General features: G+C 32.8%; 1 protein-coding gene across 5 annotated transcripts; it reads left to right on the forward strand.

The window, feature by feature from the left end:
• The first annotated feature begins 316 nt into the window (after positions 1–316).
• On the forward strand, positions 317–11,741 carry LOC107913676 (regulation of nuclear pre-mRNA domain-containing protein 1B). 5 transcript variants are annotated; one of them, XM_016842328.2, is made up of 11 exons: positions 317–851; positions 960–1,066; positions 1,149–1,510; positions 7,293–7,456; positions 7,574–7,668; positions 8,615–8,862; positions 9,269–9,430; positions 9,600–9,756; positions 9,854–9,996; positions 10,103–10,138; positions 10,807–11,741. In XM_016842328.2, the coding sequence occupies exons 4-11, from the start codon at positions 7,305–7,307 to the stop codon at positions 11,566–11,568; spliced, it is 1,755 nt and encodes a 584-aa protein (XP_016697817.1). In that variant the 5' UTR covers positions 317–851; positions 960–1,066; positions 1,149–1,510; positions 7,293–7,304; the 3' UTR covers positions 11,569–11,741. The 5 variants fall into 5 exon arrangements, with proteins under 5 accessions (XP_016697817.1, XP_016697819.1, XP_016697820.1 ...); XM_016842330.2 differs by lacking the exons at positions 7,293–7,456; positions 7,574–7,668 and having other exon boundaries at positions 8,683–8,862; XM_016842331.2 differs by lacking the exons at positions 7,293–7,456; positions 7,574–7,668; positions 8,615–8,862.
• The last annotated feature ends 10,922 nt before the right edge of the window (positions 11,742–22,663 follow it).

The following is a 22,663-nucleotide window of genomic DNA, read 5'->3' on the forward strand; positions in this document are numbered from 1 at the left end:
TTGAAAAATAGTTACAGATTGGGCTTTATTATTGAATTCAAAAGTTATAGAAAATAAATTCTGAACCAGACCAGGCCCGATTGGAATTTTGACCTCATCACCAAAACAAAACAGTAAAAAAAATGAATAGCTGAAACGCCAATAACTACTCCTATGAAATCCTAAAAAGCAGCATAACTGAACCTTCTGGAAGCCATTAATGCTGCTATACAATCTTTCCCAATCAGCATCATAACTTTCAATCGTCTTGTCCCTTCACCTGCCTTATCTTCTTCAAGACGAAATCATACTCCCGAGGAAACCCCATTTTCTGTCTTTGCTTTACCTGCCTCCGCTCGATTTACCCATTTCATTTTCATCCCTTTCATTCATTCCGGTTCTCCCACTCCATCCCTTTTCTCTCTTATCTTCTGCATATTCAGGGACTCCCTCAACTAGGTATATTATTCTTTTATCCCTCAGCATTGCTTTTGCTATCGTATGCGCAAGACTGTTAACTGCTCTTGGAACATGTTCAAATCTGCATTCCTGGAATCTTGATTGTAGCTTATGAATATCACTGATGTAGGCACATACTTGTGATTTATCTGGGATATTAGATCTGCATTTCTTTATTATCGATAATGAATCTCCTTCAATAATGATTTTTCTCCATTTCATTTCTTTACCAATTTTGATCGCTTTCCGGCTCGCGAGCGCCTCGGCCGCAAAAGGAGATGCCACCTGTTGATATATCATCAAGCATGAGAGCAAAACCTTGCCTTCGTTGTTTCTAGCCACAATCCCCACAGCCGATTGCTTACTCTTTCCATCATATGATGCATCAAAGTTTATCTTCACAATCTGATCAGGTGGCTTCTTCCATTTGCTTGTCAATTTATATGATTGTGCTTTACTTTTTCCTATCCCGTCCAACTCTGTTATGTAGCTACTAACGAATCGGCCTATTTCTTTTCCAGATTTGCTCACTTTATTATGCACTCTGTTATTTCTATCTCCCCATATAGCCCATAATGCACAGCAAAATATCCTACACTAAGATTCCGAGTTCTTTGCAAAAACTCCGGTAAGCCACTCTGCAAACTCCAACTGTCTTTCGTGCACCAAAACATTACATGGTAATTCCTTCCATACTGATTTTGACACAGGGCATTCGCAAAAAAGGTGATTCATACTCTCTGTTCCGACTCCACATCGTGGGCACACTATTGTGTTTATTAGTTTTTTCTGAAGTAGATTAACCCGTGTAGCTAGGAAATTCCACGATATCTTCCAGATTGTAATTTTGATTTTTAAGGGAAGATTCAATAGCCATAATTTTTAGTAAAATTCCTTGTAGCCTTCTTGTAAAGCATAAGCTCTAGGATCATCCTCGATATTCTGTAATAGTTTATAGGAGCTACGAACTGTGAATTTGCCCGACGCCTCAGCACTCCAGACCCGGAAGTCATCATGAGGATCCTCTGCCAGTGGAATACCAATAATCTTCTCAGCTAAATCCTCCGGAAAGGTAGAAATTATCAACTCTTCCTTCCATGTTCTATTATTTTGATTGATTAGATCGGCAACTTTACAATCATTCAAATTTGTGACTATAGCTGATAATCTGTTTCTTCCCACATCGGGGATCCAATTGTCGCAACCAACTGTAATTTGTTCTCCCCTTCCTACTCTCCAGCACATACCTTCCCTTAAAATACCCTTTGTAGCCCAAATACTTTTCCACGTATACAAAGCATTGTTCCAAACATGAGTCAAGGAAATTATTATTCGAAAATATTTTACTTTTAAAACTTGAGCTAATAATGAATCTGGATAGTTCAATATTCTCCAACCCTGTTTAGCTAATAATGAGACGTTAAATTTAGCCATATCTCTGAATCTCAAACCCCTTTCTCCTTTTGACCGGCACAAGTAAGTCCATTTACACCAATGAATTCCTCTTCTCCCATGACTCTTTGCCACCAGAACTTAGCAAAAACGCCTTCTATATCTCTGCAAAATGACTTAGGTAATAAAAAACAAGACATTGCATATGTTGCAATAGCTTGTAGGACCGACTTCAAAAATACTTCCTTGCCTCCTTGCGACAACATTCTGGTGCTCCACCCGTCGATTCTACTGTAAATTTTCTCTGTGATATTGAAAAGATTCCTTTTTCCGTCTGCCCACCACATTCGGAAGTCCTAGATATCTTTCCATATTTGTTGAGGTTCTTATCCCCATAATTGCCGAGACTTTGTTCTTTTTGTCTTCTGTAGTATTAGTGCTGAAAAAGATTGTAGATTTGTTAAAATTAACACATTGACCGAAACTTTTACCATATTCTTTCAAAATTTCTTTGAGCACCGTTGCCCCCTTCTTGTTGCTTCCCCAAACAAAATACAATCATTTGCAAAGAGTAGATGTGTAATTTCCGGGCCTCTCCTACTTTCCTTTGCTCCTTGTAACAACCTTTCCTTCGATGCCAGTCTCATCAAGGCTGATAACCCATCACTGCACATTAAAAAGAGAAAAGGGCTCAAAGGATCTCCTTGTCGCAATCCTCTTGTTGGCTTAAAACTTCGCCCATAACCTCCATTAGTATTCACAACATAGGACGTAGTAGAAATGCATTTCATGACCAACTCTACCCATTCTATATCAAAACCCATACATAACATGACTTCTTTTAAATAACCTCATTCAGCCCTGTCATAGGCTTTACTCATATCAAGCTTTATGGCCATATATCCTTTTTTCCCTCTTCGTTTTTGTCTAAATGTATGCAGAATCTCATAGATAAGTAGCACATTATCTGTAATTAGCCTTCTTGGGACGAACGCACTTTAAGATGCATCAATACACCTTCCAATACCGATTTGAAGTCGATTTGCAATTGTTTTTGCCACCACTTTATAAAGGACTGAACATAAACTAATAGGTCTGAAATTGGCTAAGCTAGTAGGGTTAGAGATTTTTGGAATCAACACAATCTCTGATTGAAAGAACCAAAATTTTCACCATTATTAAGAATTCCCAGACAGAAATCAACAATTTCCTGCCAAAATTTCTGAAAGAAGATTGCTGGAAAACCATCCCGACCTGGTACTTTTGTGGGGCCCATTCCTTTCAAAGCCTCATGAACTTCTGCTGCTGTATATTTCTTCATCAAGGCTCTGTTAATTTCTACTGGAATCTTACTATCAATGCCTGTTAGAAGATGAGAAGGATCTACTGCTTCACTTGATGTAAATAAATTCTGAAAGTACCTGGTAGCCACTTAATTAATCTCACTAGCTTCATTAGCCTCTCCCCCATCTTCCAGATCTAACTTTGAAATTGTATTGATTTTCCTCCACATTGTGGCGAATCTATGGAAAAAAGCCGTATTTCGATCTCCTACCTTAAGAAATTTGCCCTTGCCCTTTGTTCCCAATAGAGCTCATCCTTCTCAATCTCCATGTTTAAATGAATTTTGGTATCGATTATTTTTGCCATGACTTCATCACTCCTATCCTGCTCTATTAATATTTCAAGCTGCTTAGTAAGCTTTTTCTTCAAACCTTCTCTTCGTTCTTTTATTGAATTTGCCCATAACTTTAAATCAATCTTTAATCTTTTGAGCTTGTCATAAACTGTGCCTACTCCTGACTCCCAGGAATCTCTAACTACTTCCTCAAATGTATCCTCTATGATCCACCATTCCTCAAATTTAAACCTTACATTGCCTTTATGAGTGTCTCCACATTTTGCATTAACAAGAATAGGACAATGATCAGACATGGAATGAGTTAAATGCTTGATAATACCTGCTGGAAATAATTGCTTCCACTTGTCGTTTGCCACCCCCTTATCAAGTCTCTCTCTAATATTCGTCTCCGATGAATTTCCCTTTTCCCAAGTAAACAAGGCCCCTGAATAACCCAAATCTTCAAGTAAACAATCTCCTAAAGCCTCTCTAAACGCCTCCATTCGACTCTCCTCCCTTGGTGCGCCCTCGTATTTTTCATAAGTAAAAAGTATCTCATTAAAATCACAGCATACCAGCCAGGGATGCCTCCTATCTTGTCCCAACTTTTTTAGCAAATTCTATGTAGCACTCTTATCTTTTAGCATAGGGCGAACCATAAAACCCCGTGAATCTCCAATCAACTTTGACTTCTACATCACCTCCTTTAATCGTAGCATCAATATGGTTCTTGGAATAACTTTGTAAACATACTTCAATGTCTCCTTTCCATACCAAGGATAATCCTCCTCGCGAACCCTCAGCTTCAATGTCAATACCATTGTTGAAACCACATCTCCTTCTAACTTTTTCCATGCGATGTTTATCTAACTTTGTCTCCATTAAGAAGACCATTGGGGGATTGTGTTGCTTTAGAAGAAAGCAAAGCCTCCTCACTGCCCATGGACTCCCCAATCCACTAACATTCCTACTTATTATTTTCATAGCGTCCGGTCGGCTTGCCAATTGGCAGCCACTGATATTAGTAAATGTTGTACCTCCGTTTGCTCTGAACACTCCAACGTCCCTTCTGAGCAGGCTCTTTCACATTCCTCCACGTCAGCCATTTTCACTCTTTTACTTCCATCTCTTTCATCACTCCTCAGACTACCTTCTTCTGTAAACTTTCTCTTCCTCATACTATTAGCATCCGCTAATTCTACCTCCATATACAATGTCTTTATTCTTTTCCAACTTTTTCTCTTTTCTTGATTAATGTTTGTACACACTTGTGCTTTGCTACTGTCCATCTTCACGACCTCCTCTGGCCCAAATTTGCTTTCCTGCTTTTGCAGCAACTCTTTTCCTCCCATCAGCTCCATATTTTCTTGGATTTCCTATATCTCATTCTTCCTTTCATCAAGCAATACTTCACCTCCTGTGTATGAGCTCTGAACTCTCGCATTCCTCCACATAGCACTAAACTGCAAACTTTCTTTTCCAACTTGTTTTGATTCTGCTTTTAAAGCCATTGAATAAGGTGGATCACTACTTATTTTGCCTTTTCTTACAGGTATTATTTGAGTACAATCTGTAAGTCCATGCCCCATTCTTCCACAGCCAAAACAAAAGGAACCCACATTTTCTTAATATTAATGCTTGAGACGAAAATTCCTCGACATAGTGGTTTCCGGACATCCAAACTAATTCTGAGTCGGTAGCAAGTATCGCATATTTCAGATCTGATAACCCCCCGAATGTGACACCAATTGCATGCATGAGATCCTTCTTATCAAACTCTGGTAAGTGCAAATCAATTTTTATCCAGAACGGTGAAGAGGTCATGCTAATCTGATCTCTTTCCATCTCTTGGCTTAATCTATTGAATAAAATAAGACTCTTATGAAAAAGCCACGGTCTTCCCTCCAAAATTGACTCCAAATCTTCCTCCAATTCAAAAACTATTAAGAATAGGTTTTGACCTACCCTCTGAATCTCAAAATTTTTCTTGGTCTTCCAAATACTTCTCATCTGTGCCCTAAAGCTTTCTGGGTTGTAGAGTTTTCCTGTCCAAACTGTGCATATCAACGTTGGTTTGGAATTTGGTACCGCCTTCGACCCCTTAACCGTTAATTGAATGAGTTCAACTGCTAAAAGGGAGATCTCATCCCTTCCCTCTCTATCCTCACCACCGCTTTCTTCCATCCCAAGCCGCAGAAGATACTGCTTTCTCTAGGACTCTACGAAGCACTTTTGGGAGCACAGAGATAATTATTATGTTATTAAAAAAATAATATAATCATACAAATGTTATGGATGTGTTTTATAAAATATGAAAATGTTGGTGTTTTAGTGAGTTTATTAAACTTGGTTTTATTTATAAAAAAAAGTAGTGAATGATACATTTTTCTTTAAATAAAATAATAATTAAATGTATTTCAACTTATACATACAAAAAAATTAGTATTACATATATGAGAGTGGATAATAATACATTGAAGTTGTAAATAACAAATGAAGCTAAGCATGATTTAAATAAATAATCATATTTATAATTCATATTTTATGTTATAAATTATTTATTATTAAATAATCATAAATTGAAATATATATTTGCTATATTAAAACAGTAAAGTAAACATTTTTCAATGAAATATTAAGAATATTATTTAAAATTTGAAATAATTATTACGGTTAAAATTTATTATTAAAATAAAATTGTGAAGTAAATAAATTTATTAACATAATAAATTATTTTATACTATTAAAATGAACATGTATATTTAATAATATTGAAAACTATAATGTTAAAAATAATAGAAATTATAATATCTGACATCCATATTATAATATTTTAAAAAAATTATTATTAATACAATATTGTGCTTGACTAAATTTAATTTTTATATAAAAATTAATTCATAAAGGAAATTCTTTCAAAAAATGACTTGAACTTTTAATTCAATTTACAAGAAAAGAGGTTGGTTTTCTATTGATTTGTAAGGCATTTCTTATTTATTAAGTTAATTTCCCTAAAACAAATATAAAAAATATAATAAGTATTTTCCATAAAACAATCACATTATTACTTTAATTAATTTTTTATTCAAACGAAAAGAATTATTTTAATTTTAATTTACGACATGAATAAAAACTTAAACAAATTGTTGAGGAGAGATTAGACTTGCTTTTATACTTGAGTTTTATCATTCAACTTCGTTGAAAACTTTGAAGGGTTACTCACCAAAGATATGGGGTTCAAATCCCAAATATAGCAAATAATCACATTTTCTTGATTGGCGAAGTATTATCACTTCCTGAATCCTTCAAAGCTTTTAAAGGAGATGAACAAAATTCTTGTATGGTGATAATATTGATGATTATTAAGCATGAATAGTATTTTGAAAATTTCTATGGAAGTAATAATTTCCCTCCACACAACTCATTAACAAATCTTATTTTAATTGTTTTAGTTGTCAAACAAATGTAGATAAGTTTATCTTAATTATTTTGGCCCAAAATTTTATCTTATTTAATCAATATTAGGATAACATTTGCCTTTGCCTTTGCCTTTGGTCCTAACAGCAAATATTAAGTTGGATCTTGCAAGCCTCACAAACTAAAGCTACAAACTTCAAAAATTAAAGAACCCTAAAACCTCCGTTTCTTCTCTCTTTTCAAACGCCTCTCGTTCCCTTTTTGAAACGTCTCTCTTCCTTCCTTTGAAAAAAAAAAACGTTTTTAGGGTTCCTTTCTCTAATTTCTGTATTTCTTTAATGCGCTTCTGATTTAATTCGTCGTCTCGTCGTTCTAAATTATCCAATTCGTCGTCTCATCGTTCTAAATTACCTTTCTGTTTTAGGGTTTATGTGACATGCAGGCCATTGATTCTTCACGCAGTTCGAATCCTTTCATCCTCTGCATTTCCTCAAACTTGGAAATACCCTTATTTGCTTTCTCAGTTGGATCCACTTTTTATTCCTTTTCCACTTCGGGGTTTAAAGATCCAAGTCCACTTCAATTTGGGTAATTCTTAGGGTTTTAATTGTTTCTTCTTTATATTCCATTTCAGAGGGCCAACCCCCCCCCCCCCCTTCAAACAAAAATATTTTAAAAAATTTGGGGCCTTTGGGCATTGTTTAGGGTTTTTGGTGGGTGTGGGATGAATAGTATATTCAGTGAACAGATACTTGCAGATAAGCTTTCCAAGCTCAACAGCACTCAACAGTGTATTGAAAGTATCCTTTTTCGTTCTTTCTTTCCTTCTTTTTCCCTCCTCCAATCTTGGTAGTAGTTAAGTAACTTCTTTAAGTTGTTTGTGTTAGTATAGGAGATGAGAAGTAAAAATGTTATGAGTTCTATGTTTGCTTGTATTGCTTTTCAATGCATATTCGTATTTGATGTATTCTCTGTCAAAGAAAGGATTTTTAATGGGAATGTGAGTATGTAAATTTTTGTTTAGTGATGCTGATCCTATGTCTACTTGAGTTTGCTTTTGTGTTATTTATGCAGCTAACTCAATTTTAGCTATTTAAAAATTTTAATTTTCTCTCTTAAGCTAATTGATTGAGAATTGAAGCTAACTGTTAAAACTTAAGCACGGTTGGTTATACTTATTGTATCCATTATCTCAGTTTATGCATATTTTCCCGAGATTCTCTATTATGATTCATTATGCGCTATTTGATAGCAGAAACTATTAATATGCTCACAATCGAGGTTGTTTTGAAGAAAAATGTAGCAATTGGATGATCCAGACATATAAGACGCTCAATCTTTTAGATCTTCAATAGGTCTACTGCTCATTTTGTTAAGGTATTCGTAATCAAAAACCTTAAAACAAAATAAGATGGTATTAACTAGTAGACTCACAAATCGGGAGAAAGCAATGGTACCAATTTGCTATAAGATATATGGCATTTGAAATTTATAAAAAGAGATCATTCTTGTTCAACTTGGGTTTATTTGATTTTGAACTGTGTGATGATGTACATTGTACACACAATAATTTTCTTGTTCTGACACAGTAATTTCCATCAGCATGGACTGGAAGTTTGATGTTGCTTCGACTGTTTAACAGAAAAGTTTAATTTTTTTCCATCTAATCTTTTTAGTGGCACCATTGTGCTATTGCATGGACTAGTAATTCGTATGGTACATTACCTTAACCTATTCTGTATATAGCATTGTCACATTGGTGTATATTTCACCAAAGTAACGCAGAACTGGTTGTTGCAACATGGGATAAACAGTTTCACAACTCAGAGATGGCTCAGAAAGTCCCCTTGTTGTACCTTGCCAATGATATTCTGCAGAACAGCAAGCGTAAAGGAAATGAATTTGTTAATGAGTTCTGGAAAGTCCTTCCTGCAGCCTTGAAGGACCTTCTTGAGAATGGTGATGATCGCGGGAAGAATGTGGTTTCCAGATTGGTAATTTCCAGCTTTAAAAAAATATGAATGACATGGCTCTTTATCTCGTGTTAGCTGGAAAACTTAAGTTTATTTTTTTAATGACTACGATACTTTTTTAGTGGTCGAGGTATATAGTGTTTGCTTCATTGTGCTATTTCACAATGTTTATAGTTGACCAATTGGCATTTAATATGTTCAAATAACTGAATGCTTTCATCTGGCTTGGGTTTATTTATGTTGACTTGGATTATGCAGATATACCTCCAAACACCCAAAATTATGGTTTGTTCTACTTGTTTGTTAGGCATGCATGTATCCATATGTTAATAAGTGCTTCAGCCAATTTTTCTACAGTATTATATTATTTTCTTATTAACAGTGTTGTAAACTGTTATGGTTATACATTTTCATTACAATTTGTTAGGTAGGTATATGGGAAGAACGAAGAGTATTTGGGTCCCGAGCACGAAGCCTAAAAGATGTGATGCTTGGTGAAGAAGTGCCTCTGCCATTGGAATTAAGCAAAAAGCGTCCACGCTCTGCATCTGTCAGAATTGTGAAGCGGGACTCAAGATCCATTAAAACGGTTAGATTTGTTGGCCTTCCCCCCCTCTTGTATTATATAGTTCAGTCTTGTTTTGATTACAGAGGATACCATTTCAACTGCATGGTTTATTTGAAATGATTTTCACTTTTCTTCCTTTCTAATATGATAAAAACCAATTCTCATGTCATCTTGTTGCTTCTCACACCAGAAGTTGTCAATTGGGGGCACAGCTGAAAAAATAGTTTCAGCATTTCATTTGATACTCAGTGAACAGCCAAATGAGGATGAAGAGATGAGCAAGTGCAAGTCAGCAGTTCATCGAGTGAGGAAGATGGAAAAAGATGTGGATGTTGCCTGTTCAATTGGTAATCTCTTGATTATGTTTTTCTCATAGGATATATTGGAAGTTCATTATGGGATTCTTAAAAGGTGTTATCATTCAAAATTCTCTTTTTGATGCAGCAAAGGATCCAAAACGGAAAACCTTGTCCAAAGAACTTGAAGAAGAAGAAAATCTTCTGAAAGAATGCATTGAGAAACTCAAGTCTGTGGAAGCAAATAGAGCAGCACTTGTATCACAGTTAAAAGAAGCTCTTCATGAACAGGTACCTACATATTCCATAACTTTCTTCCTATGTTAAAATGTTTCTGCTTATTTGCAATATCGAGCAGATCATTAAGCATTACCTTTCTTTCTGAAATCCTTTTCAGGAATCAGAGTTAGAGAATGTTCGTACACAGATGCAGGTATGTATTTAGATAATTCTATTATGCATTCCTCTGTTTGCTGATTTCCAGATGTAATGCGAAAGATGGCATGTATTCAATTGTACTGAACTCTTTATTTCTTCAGTTCTTCTGATGAATGCTTGTTTCTTATCAGTTTCTGGATCATGTTTGGTTCCAGTGTTCTGATGTTACTCCTTTGGCCTATGAGAAGTAGTTAAAACTTATGTTGCAATTGGAACTAATAAGTCCATCACATCTTAGAATTTTAGGGAAACTTGAAACTGGTAGTTAGGAGTATATGCTTGCAAAGAACCTTTCTATTTGCCTGGACCAGTATAGAATTTGATTATTGTGATGCGTTTGGGAAAGTGTGCATCACATTTGGTTTAATAAATAGATAAAATGCTGTTTTCCTATGGTTGGAGTCTCCTGAAATGTATAGCACTGCAAATCTTTTCCGCTAGTTTGTATGAAGTTTAGGATTTCGAAGGTGTACTCGAAGGATACTAGAGATTATAGTCTTTTAGATGAGTAGGCAATTTGCTATAGTTGCATTTGGGAGTTGATATGTAAAAAGTTTGGTCCAGCTTTTCAGGGTGTGAGCTTAATTTAGTTGTTGCTGATCACAAAATCTCCCATGTATGCTAATGTGCTAAAAGTTGGTTCTCTACATTTTCTAACAATAGGTAGCACAAGCACAGGCGGACGAAGCCTTTAACATGCGGAAGCATCTCAGTGATGAGGATTATGTTTCAATGTCATCTGCTACAACGGTCCTATCAATTGACGCCAATGCAAAAGCTGGAGAAACACCTAAGCGGAGTGCTGCAGCCATTGCAGCTGAGGTTGCAGACAAGCTTGCTGCTTCTAGCTCCTCTCAGATGATCATGCATTCTGTTCTCTCTACATTTGCAGCTGAAGAAGCCAAAAATGTTGGTCTAACAAAGGCGTCCACACAGTCAAACTCCCTCAATTCTGTCACCGATGCAATTTCAAAATCAGAGAAGTCACTGCCAGTTGCAGATTCTACTGCTCTTATGCCAACACAACCACTATGTGCTCCAATAAACCATTCTTATCAATCCGTTCTTGTGCCTCAACCGGCCATGCAAAGCCAAACCACTTCCTCTCAGCCTCAATATCACATGCTTCCTAACATAGCTGCACAACAATTTTTGCAGTCATCAGGGGGGACACTAACCCCATATGGTACATATGGTGGTATGCCACCTTTGCCACCTGGACCACCACCACCGCCTCCCTACATGGTTAGTCCAATGTTACCATTGCCAATAACTCAGCAGCAGCCAATACCATCCGGTCAGCAAACGGCCTCTTTGACTCAGCAGCAACTGCTGCCTGTAACTCAGCAACCACCTGTACCTCCCAGTTTCCGGCCTCTTCAGCCACCGGGAATGGTGTACTATGGTCATCCGCCTCATTCGTAGTAAATAGAAACAATCATTTAGATTAGGCAGATGAGAACTTTGAAATTTTGGTTTGTGAGGAATTGAAATTGTGGAGTAAATCAGTTGTAGCCAGAATAATCATACAAATGGTTTCAAGGAGCAACTAGTAACCAGGCAAGAAATAGCATTTTTATTTATTTATTTTTGTTGAATATGGATCGTGCTACTTTATTTTCTTCTCTACCCAAGGGTTTTAGGGCTGATCAAAGAAGCCAAGAAAGCCGAAAAATTGAAGCATTTTGGTTTCGGGTTTATATTATCGCTAATGAAAAAAAATCATTTTCAAAGAAATAATTTTAATAAGATAATATATATCTATATGAATTAATTTATTGAATCTAATTATTATTATGTTATTAAAGAAATAATATAATCATACAAAAATGTTATGGATGTGTTTTATAAAATATGAAAATGTAGGTGTTTTAGTGAGTTTATTAAACTTGGTTTTATTTATAAAAAAAAATTCTTTACAATTTGTCTTGTTTATAAAAGAAATAATTATCCATAAGTTGTATACGTTTGACAATTGTAAATTTAATTGTTTATATCACATATAACAATGACTGAATTATAAATAATTAAAATTAACAAGTAGTAATTAATTAAAAGAAATAACATAGTAAAACATTAGGTCTATATATTGCTTTTTCTTTTAAAAGATTTGAATGATTTATAATTTAATAACTTCAAATGAAATTAACAAGTAGTAATTTATTAAAAGAAATAACATAGTAAAACATTAGGTCTATATATTGCTTTTTCTTTTAAAATCTTTGAAATAACTTCAAATGATTTTTTTTTAAATGGGGTTATGAATGATTATGGTATTAATTTAATTTTTAATTCACTTTATAAATGCATATATGAATTTAGAGTATGTATTATGATTGTTGTGATCAATTATCAAAAATTGCAATATTAATTTTTTTAGCCCAAAATAAGGTAATATTTATTTATTTGACAAATAAAGCCCAAATTTGCAAAAAGAGAAAAACTTGTTCCAAACTAATAGAATTGAAATTTTTGGTTTTGAATTTTTTTTTACTCAATATGGTTTCATTTTTAAGAGTAAAAAAAATCGAATGAAGTGGTTCGATTCAATTTTTGTTCAAAAAACTAGATCGAGCACTCCCACAAGGTTTGCTTGTCATCTATGGTTTGTGGGAATAACTCCTCAATACCAATGTTTATGTACGGAACAAAAACTCTTCGCTTTAGGTTTAAAATGTCCAAAAAGAAGCTTTCATAAAATGTTTAACGAGATACTTGTACTTTGAAAATATCCAATATAATATATGAACTATTAATCTGTGTACTATTATGGTACTTGGAGTTAACAATGTTAGTAAATGATAAACTAACCAATGAAAATACGGCACATTTATTTATTTTTTCAAATCCTGAAGTGTCTGATCATATGTAGTGAGTCGAAAGTTGAGCTCTCATGGTAGTGAGCCGAAAGTTGGTATATTGGATGTATGATTTATGTATGACATGACTTCACCCACAATAATGAAATTCATAGCTCGAACAAAGAGTAAATGATATTATCTCAATAGCATTGTAATGATAATTTAATGGTGGCGATGAGATAAAATGAATCAGATTAAATAAGTGGATTTAACCTAAAGGGATAAAGGATATCCAATAAAGTAACACATATATGATAAGGTCATTGGACAAAAGCATAACACATGTTGCTTTTGTAATGATATATAATAAAAAGATCAGTCATGGTACTTTTAATGGATTGACTTCGTGACTAAATAATTTGTGATTAATAGATGAAGAGTTGAAACTTAATTAAAAATTATTTAAGCCCTAATTATATACGTCCGGCCAGTCCCTTCGCTAGCTCAACATAACTTTGTATGGATTGCATAATATGAATTGATTAAAAGAATGGACAAAAATGACGAATGAGAAATAGATTGCATGAAATACTACCCGCAATAAATGTATTTTCTCAAGATGACTAAGAAATTAATTTAATTCCTTTGGGGGCATTATTTAATTGAATGACATTAAATAATTAAGTTTAAAATGAGAATTAAATTGATTAGTCATCGTAGTTATAATTTAATAGAACAATTAATTTAATTTATGCATAGATTTTATTACAGTAAAGTTGTTATGATTTTAACCAAATTAGAATCGAGTTGTCTAAATTCTTTAATTGGATTAATTAATTGTGAAAAATAAACCTTTTGAAATAGAAAATTGAGTTATTAGGTTGGATAATTATATGAACTTGTTTTAATTTAATTTAAAATTGCATTGCTTATATAATTGTACCAAATACACAAAAAACCTGAAAAGCTCATTATTGGGCATGTGTGTGAGGTCTTATACTTAAAGTATTACTAGCACTTCTATTTTTTATTAAAATATTATTTTTTTCTTCTTCCTATTCTAATATAACTCATGTGGATTTCTCCTTCAATCGATAAGTCAATTATAGTGATTGAGAAATAACCTCATACCGTCAGCTTTTTCGTATGTAAATTAATTACGGGAACAACCTGATAGTTACCTCAACCAAGCGAACAAACTTGAAATCAACTTCCACAATTTAATTCCTTGACAAACTTGCAAACTAGAAGGACCCGTCTCGAATCAACGGCCTCAACTGCGCGAGTTATTTAAACTTGATTGTTAATTCCTTTGAAGGATCTAACCATTCACTCAATTAGTCATGCCGATTTGTTTTTTGGTAGATAGAATACGACAAATATGAACCGTATCGATTCTCCAATTGTATGCCGCACAACACCAAAACAAAAAATCCTCCTTAACTTGATGTTATAAGAATGTTATGAGGCAACTAAATCTATGTCTTAAACCAGTGAAATAATGAGAAGCCTCACAATTCTCTCTTGGATTAATGATCAGCCCAAAGTTTGAATGATAAAAAGAAAATAATCGAGGAAATAAAATAGAACTTAATTGAAAATATAAAAAGTGAAAGTGGCTTAATGGTGGTGGTGAATTCCACCACACTGCTTACATAAAAAAGCAAGGGATAGAATTAAAAGAACAAAAACAATTAAACTTTTAATTACTGCCCAAAACCAAACTTGACCGCTCCACCTTCCCATCATCTTTTTTAAACCCAAACTTCCTAAAATCTTAATCTTAATCAAATTCTTAAGATAAAATTAAGGAATTATCTAATAAAATAGAGATAAAAGTTAAAACATAAAACATAAAAATAAAAGGTAAAATCTAATCTTAATAAAATTCCTAAATATATTCTTTTTACAAATTAATGAATTATCTAAGTTCTTTGAATCTTCCCAAGCTTTCTCATGAGCACCTTAATGTCCTTCATGCTCCTATTACTGATGACGACATCAAAAAAGTGGTTTTCGATCTCCGACCTTTGAAATCTCCTGGCCCTGATGTTAAACAAGGAATATTCTTAAAAAAAAAGGATTTTATGGGTGATCAGATAATTTCCTTTGTTCGAGATTTTCTGAATGAAGGTAAAATGCTCAAAGAAATCAATAAAACATTCATAGCCCTTCTACCTAAGAACTCATCTCCTACTATTTCAGACTGTAGACCAATAAGTCTTTCCAAGTCGATTTATAAAATCATTTCCAAAATCTTGGTTTCAAAATTAAGGCCTCTTCTTGAAGACTTAATTTCTTCATTTCAAAATACTTTCATTAAGGGAAGACATACTAATGACAATGTGATTCAAGGTGCGGAACTTTTAAAAAAATCCTTTCCAAGAAAAAGGGTCCCGGCATCTTAGGAGAACTTAAGCTGGATATGAATTAAGCTGGAATTTCATTGCTGCAGTCCTCAAGGAAATGAATTTCCCTAATTGGTGGATTCATCGCATCATCACTTGCATTTCAACTGTCTCATTTCAAGTGTTGGTGAATGGCACACTTTTCAAGTCATTTCAAGCTTAAAGGTGTATACGTCAAGGTGGTACTTTTATCACCTTATATTTTCATATTGTGTCTTAATGTTCTTTCACTTGCTTTAATCAAGGCTTCGGAAGAAAGCTTCAGTAATGGCATCAAGCTTTGTAGAATAGGTATGGCTATTTCACATCTTTTCTTTCTTTGCTGATTGTAGCCTTATTTTCTTTAGAGTTTGTTGAGTGATTTTATCTCGTATCTTATCAATGGGAGCATTCGAGTATTTATGCTATCACAGTTCATGACTTGACCCCATTGTTTTGCCTTGATCCCATTGTTCCTAGGACAGACATTTTGAGCGAACTCCAAGCCTGTTGGACACGTGTTTCGCCTAGGGTTTCTTGCAACGCACGTGGTCCCCTCTGTTCTTGGGACTGACATTCTGTACGGGCTTCAAGTTTGTTGGACACGTGTTTCGCCTTGAGTTGTCTGTAGAGCACGCGGTCTCTTTTTTTGCAAGCTCCTTGGGTATACGTGGACTGAGACCGCGACTCTCCCTTAGTTCATGCGAGCTAGATCCGCAAGTTCACTTTGTGAGCTAGGTTCGAGAACTTCCCTTGCAGTTCACCTCGCACTCAACTGTTTGGTGGGACCTATCCGAATCGCGAGTCGGTGACCTAGATCTTATCTTGAATTTGGGTTGGTGATTACTAATGTATAGCAGAGCTAACATCTCATAATGCCAAAAAATTAAAGAAATTTTGGAAACTTACTGTCACTTCTCTGGGAAAAAGACTAATCTCAATAAATCTAAATTGACTGTAAGTTTAAATTGTCATCGAAGGTTTATGAGATTATTCAAAATAAATTCTTGGTGTTATAGTTGATAAACCTGCTGGTAAATATCTTGAATTTAATTTCGAAGATTTTGCCAAAAAAGACTTTTTTTAGCTGACAATCCTTGATAATATTAGCAAAAAGCTTCAAGGATGGAAGGCAAAATTAGTTTCTCTAGGAGGAAGACTAACACTTGTCAAATCAATATTAGCATCAATACCAATTTATTATCTTTCTTATTTTTCTTCCACAGAGAAATTTTGTGATAATATTGATAAAATTGTAACAAATTTCTGGTGGAACCATGGTTCTGACACTAAGAAACTACACCTTGTCAATTGGAATATGCTTTGTCAACCAATTGATCAAGGTGGACTTGACATCAAACCTTGTTGTTTACTCAACCAAGCTCTTTTTACGAATCAAGTTTGGAGGATTGTTTATGGCACCTGTAACCTTTTAAAGAACACTTTGTTACCTAAATATTATAGCAAAGAGCCATTTCTCATTGTGAAGAAAAAATCTTCAGATTCTTGGGTATTGGAAAAAGTAGAGACCTCCTCATTAAGGGAATTGATTGTTGGAAATGTCAAGAATAATTTTATTGCGAGTGGAAGCATTTCTCATAAAGATATCATGTCTCCTAATCTTTTGGAACAATCACTAAATCTTAGGGATCTTATGCCGAGAGACATAAAAAATGGTCTTTTAGTTTTTTAAAAGATCATTTGACATCGCCTTGTTATTCTCAACTTCAATCAAAAGGAATGAACTATTTGGATACGAAGGATAAATTAATCTAGATTTATGATTCATCGGGTAAATATACTACTAAATCTGGTTATTCAGCTTTAGTTTCTTTGACCAAGTCATCATCATTTACCCTTTCGAGCCATCCAAAAGGTTTCTGGTCTAGATTATGAAAGCTCAAACTCTCGTATAAAGTCATTCTTTTTCTTTGGAAGCTAATCAATAATGCGCTTCCTCTCAAGAAGGAATTGCTCAAGAGAATTCCAATTGACAGTGATCAATGTCCTTTATGTGGAATTGAAAGGAATTGAAATTGAAAGTTCTAAGCATCTTTCCTCAATTGTGATTTTGCAAGAACTGTCTGGTTTGAGAATCAATTGGGTACTCACATTGACTGTTTTTCAACTTTAAATCTGAAGCAATTATTTGTTGATATTCTTCTAAAACTAGATAACAGACCTATTTTCACATCAACTATAGAAGCATCAATGTAGAGCATTTGGAAGCATAGGAATATATATTTTTTTGATGGAAATGAAGTATGCCCAATTCAAGCAGTCAATCTTGCAATTGTCAATGCTAACTAATGGACAACAGCTTTTCAAAGTCGCGTTAATGCTGAAGTTAGTTCTTCTATGTTATCATCTCAAAGTTTTGCACCTAAACAACAACATGCAAGCCTCACACTTTATGTTTCATGGAAAAAAGGATCTGTAGGCGTAGGGTAGCTTTTACTATTGTTAATCAGGAGGGATTGATTTTAAATTGTAAAGAAGTTAAAATGTTAGGGGTAAAATTGTAATTATCAATAAATATAGATTATGGATTGAATTGAATGTTTGAGATTAATTGAAATACTTAATTGAATATAATTATTTATTTAGATCAAGATAAATCTCAACTGGATCTAAACCGAGGAAAGACAAAAATCATAAATTAGTTCAATCGTACTTCTACGCTCTCGTTGTCAATGTAAGTTCATAGTATTTCTATACGTAATTGAATTTCTACTTGTATGTTTACAATATAGTTATGTAATTAAATGCTTACATTTAATTATTCTTTGAAATGCACATACGTGTCCCTGTTTGTACTTCAGTACCCTTAAAATGCACATACGTGCCCCTGTTCGTACTTCAGTACACCTGAAATGCACATGTGTTCCCCTGTTCGTACTTCGGTACCCCTAAATTGAACATACGTGCCCCTGTTTGTACTTCAGTACCCCTGAATAGTACCTATGTGCCCCTATTTACACTCTGATAACCTTGAATCGAGTAAAATATGAGTTGTATTCAATTGTTGTTAAGTTTAATGACATACTATCTTCTTACTAAGCTCTATAAGCTTATTCATTTTTGTGAATTGTTTTGTAGATCATTGTTGCTAACATTTGGACAGATTTTGTTCATTTTCTGCTTAAATTTAGTACTTATTGTTGTTTTGATGGCTTTATTATATGCTCAGTTGACATAGATTTTGTTATTCGGGTTTCTGTTGGGTTGTTGTTGTTTAGGTAGTGTTGAGTTATTCAGATTTTGTTATTCGAATTTTGTTATTCGGGTTTCTGTTGGGTTTCTGTTGGATTTTGACATAGATTTTGCTCGGTTGACATAGCTTCTAATTGGTTAAAGTTATTAAACTTTTAGTCGTACAACTGCTATATTCTCCATCTGTTCAAAAATGAATAAAAGTAATTTATTTTATAATATAAATTTAATTCTTGATAGTCAGCATTTAGTAGAAGCATTATTTTATATGTATATGAATGAATATAAACTTCACTATATCAACCTGCTACGGCACTGCTTCCATTTGTAAGATAAGGGTTTTTGGCTTTGATGTTCAAGAGGCAAACCTATGATTTTGACAGTTACAGAATTCATATAAAATTTATCTTCAAGCAAATTGCAGTTCTTGTATTTGTTTAATGAATTTTAAGCAAGTTGCAATTTTTGTGTGGATATAGTGACAGGCAAATCTGAAAGATATGCATGGTGCTTACAAATTCAAGATTGGTTTTCTACCTTTCGTACTTGATTTTTATAGTTGCTGATCAATTGTTCTACCAAGCTAGCTACTAGGTCGGTTTATGTAATCTCACAAAGAAATATTGTTCATCTTATTTTATTAAAATGAATTTACCTATACAATTGCATAAAATTTAAATGAATGTCATATTTTTAACCGAATTACAACTTGGGACCAGCTTTGATTTGATTATTCAACTTGAGCCAACTTTACTTGTTTTATACAAATTTTAGAGTTATATCTGAGCAATAAATTTACTTATTTCAAAGGCCGGCAGGCCAAATTTTTAATTTATTTTTTATATGAGAAATAATAATGAATTTTTTTCTATTAAGTTTTTATATAAATAATTAAATTATGAGTTAACAGTTTTTATATAAACAAATAAACAAATTATTATTTAACAGTTAAATTATGGGCTACAATTAAATTTTAGTCTGTTAATAAATTTTTAAATTTTATGGATAGTTATATTTTAAATATTTTATTTATAATCACGAAAACATTTGAAAAATATTAATTTAGATTAAAGTTCAAATTTAGTTAACTGACATAATTTAAAGTTCATAACTTACATAATTTATATTTTTTTAACAAGTCTTTATCTTATTATTTTATTTTATTTTATTTTAATAACGAAAAATATTCTGTTTTGTTTTCTTTTATTATTAAGACAATAAATTTCATAACTTACGTAATTTACATAACTTACATAATATATAACGTACATAATTTAAAGATCAAATATCATAACTTACATTTCTTACATAACTTACATAATTTACATAACTTACATAATACATCAATTACATAATTTAAAGAGAAAATTTCATAACTTACATAATACATAACGTATATAAGTTAAAGATCAAATATCATAACTTACATTTCTTACATAACTTACATAATTTGCATAACTTACATAATACATAACGTACATAAGTTAAAGATCAAATATCATGTTCTTACATAATTTACATAACTTAAATAATTTACATAACTTACATAATACATCAATTACATAATATAAAGATCAAATTTCATAACTTACATAATACATAACTTACATAATTTAAAGAGAAAATTTCATAACTTACATAATACATAACGTATATAAGTTAAAGATCAAATATCATAACTTACATTTCTTACATAACTTACATAATTTGCATAACTTACATAATACATAACGTACATAAGTTAAAGATCAAATATCATGTTCTTACATAATTTACATAACTTACATAATTTACATAACTTACATAATACATCAATTACATAATATAAAGATCAAATTTCATAACTTACATAATACATAACTTACATAATTTAAAGATCAAATTTCATAATAAACAACTTACATAACTTACATAATACATAAGTTACATAATTTAAATATCAAATTTTATAACTTACATAATTTAAAGATTTTATATAATACATAACTTAAATAATTTAAAGATCAAATTTTATAATAAACAATTTACATAATACATAAATATATATAATATCATAAGAAAATCCAACTTAATTACACTTATAAAGCAAGTACTTACCCGTGGAATTTATTGTCAAGTTTAGACTTCAACAACTTACATAACTTACATTATACACAACTTACATAACTTACATAACTTATATAACTTACATAACTTACATAACTTACATTCTACACAACTTACATAACATACATAATACACAACTTACATAACATACATAATACATAACTTACATGGCTTACATAATACATAACTTACAGAACTTACATAACTTATATAATACATAACTTACATAATTTACTTAATATATAAATATATATCATATCATAACTAACATAACTCATTTATACTTATAACAGAACAACTTACCCTTGTAATTTCTGGTAAAAATCAGACTTCAAGAATTAAGAAATGGACCGGTCTTGGATGAATTTGTCAAGGGTAAGCAAGATCAATTTGGTTTTACAATGGTGAACTTCGCTCGATTGATTCACACAGGACAACAACTGATAGATGAGCTGTATGTATTCTCTTCTCAAGTGAAACAAGTTTTTTACTCAAAAGATCCAATTGATGAGGGTTGGTACGTTGTACTCTGTAACATCCCTAGAGACTTGTTTAATTATATGTAATATCATAATATAAATCTTGGTCTTATTATATGTAATATCTAAGTATTGTTCAAAATACTCCAAACTCAGCAGAAACAAATAGTGAACAACAGACTGCTATTGGATCTTCGAATGTTCCGATTACACCTGATGAACCTACAAAAATTCAAAGTAATTTAACATTTAATTTACATGCGTGTTGACTTATTGTTGATTTATTTTTAAAATTCTTATGTTATAATATAACATTTTTCAACTGAAAGTGGTGGGACGCGCAAAGTTCGAGGACGTACGGTGGTTAGGGATTTTTATGAGTTAGATCCAATCGAGCATGTCAAAGTATGCAATTGTGGTCAGCCTGTTGGATCAGAAGCTCGACTTTTAGTAGGATACTTGGGCATTCTAGCACGAAATGCAAATATGTTGCCTATCAACTACGAGTCATGGCATAAAATGCCCGATAGTAACAAAAACCAAGCTCTCGATAATATTAAGGTAACAAAACGTTAATGTCATTTATAATACTTGGGTTTAAGTTTCATTTATATTTACTTTCTTAACTTGTGTTTTTTGTAGGAGAGGTTTGCTTTAGAGATCTCAGATACTTATATAATGAATGCATTGGGAAAAAGATGGAGAGACCATAAAAGTACTTTAAAGAAAGATTATTTTAAGACAAAAACAACCCTCGAAGAGAAATTGCAAAATGTCCCACCGGAAATGCTTAGGTACCAATGGGAAGAAGTGATTAGATTTTGGATTTCGAAGAAAGGAGAGGTATGACATACTTCCAAAATCTTGTAATTATTTTGGTTTATAGTATTTACTATTTACGTACTAATAATTTCATAACGTAGGATCGTGAACGAGTTGGAAAAAGCAGCAGGCGGCAACAGAAATTCACTCACACAACTGGGTCGAAAAGTTTTGCTTCTATAGCTGAGGCCTAGGTATTTTGAATTTTTAATAGTGTCATATATTTATTACTTTCCATTAATATTTTTACTATTATATTGTAGGAACTGTCGTCCGGTCAAAAAATTGGACGCCTTCAACTTTTTGACATTACACATAGGAAGAAAGATGGATCGCCTATGACACCTGAAGCTGCAGAAATTATAGTACGTCTACTTAATAAAATTTTACTTGTTTTAAATATTTATAGTGTTTATTTTCTAATGGTTTAATTCATTGCTTGCAATGCAAATATTGTTAACTTATGTTGCATTTGTTTTTTTTTTAAATATATATTGCGTTCCTAACTATGTGATTTATTTATTAAGACAAACTAAAGGATAAAAAGATGGAGTATGAAGCGATTGCTTCCAGTGATAGTTCTGTTCATCTTGAGGACATTGATAACCGGATTATTACTGAAGTTTTGGGTCCTGAAAGGTATGGTCGGGTTCGATTTCAAGGATCTTTTGTTAACCCAACCCAATATTTTGGATCCAGCTCGCAGCAATAC

This window comes from Gossypium hirsutum, chromosome D11, assembly GCF_007990345.1.
Source record: "Gossypium hirsutum isolate 1008001.06 chromosome D11, Gossypium_hirsutum_v2.1, whole genome shotgun sequence".
Taxonomy (NCBI): domain Eukaryota; kingdom Viridiplantae; phylum Streptophyta; class Magnoliopsida; order Malvales; family Malvaceae; genus Gossypium; species Gossypium hirsutum.

Coding starts and splice junctions, on each gene's coding strand:
- LOC107913676 (XM_016842328.2), top strand. CDS start 7,305: ATGCAGGCCATTGATTCTTCACGCAGTTCGAATCCTTTCATCCTCTGC. Junction 7,669..8,614: donor CACTCAACAGTGTATTGAAA/GTATCCTTTTTC, acceptor TTCTGTATATAG/CATTGTCACATTGGTGTATA. Junction 8,863..9,268: donor AGAATGTGGTTTCCAGATTG/GTAATTTCCAGC, acceptor ACAATTTGTTAG/GTAGGTATATGGGAAGAACG.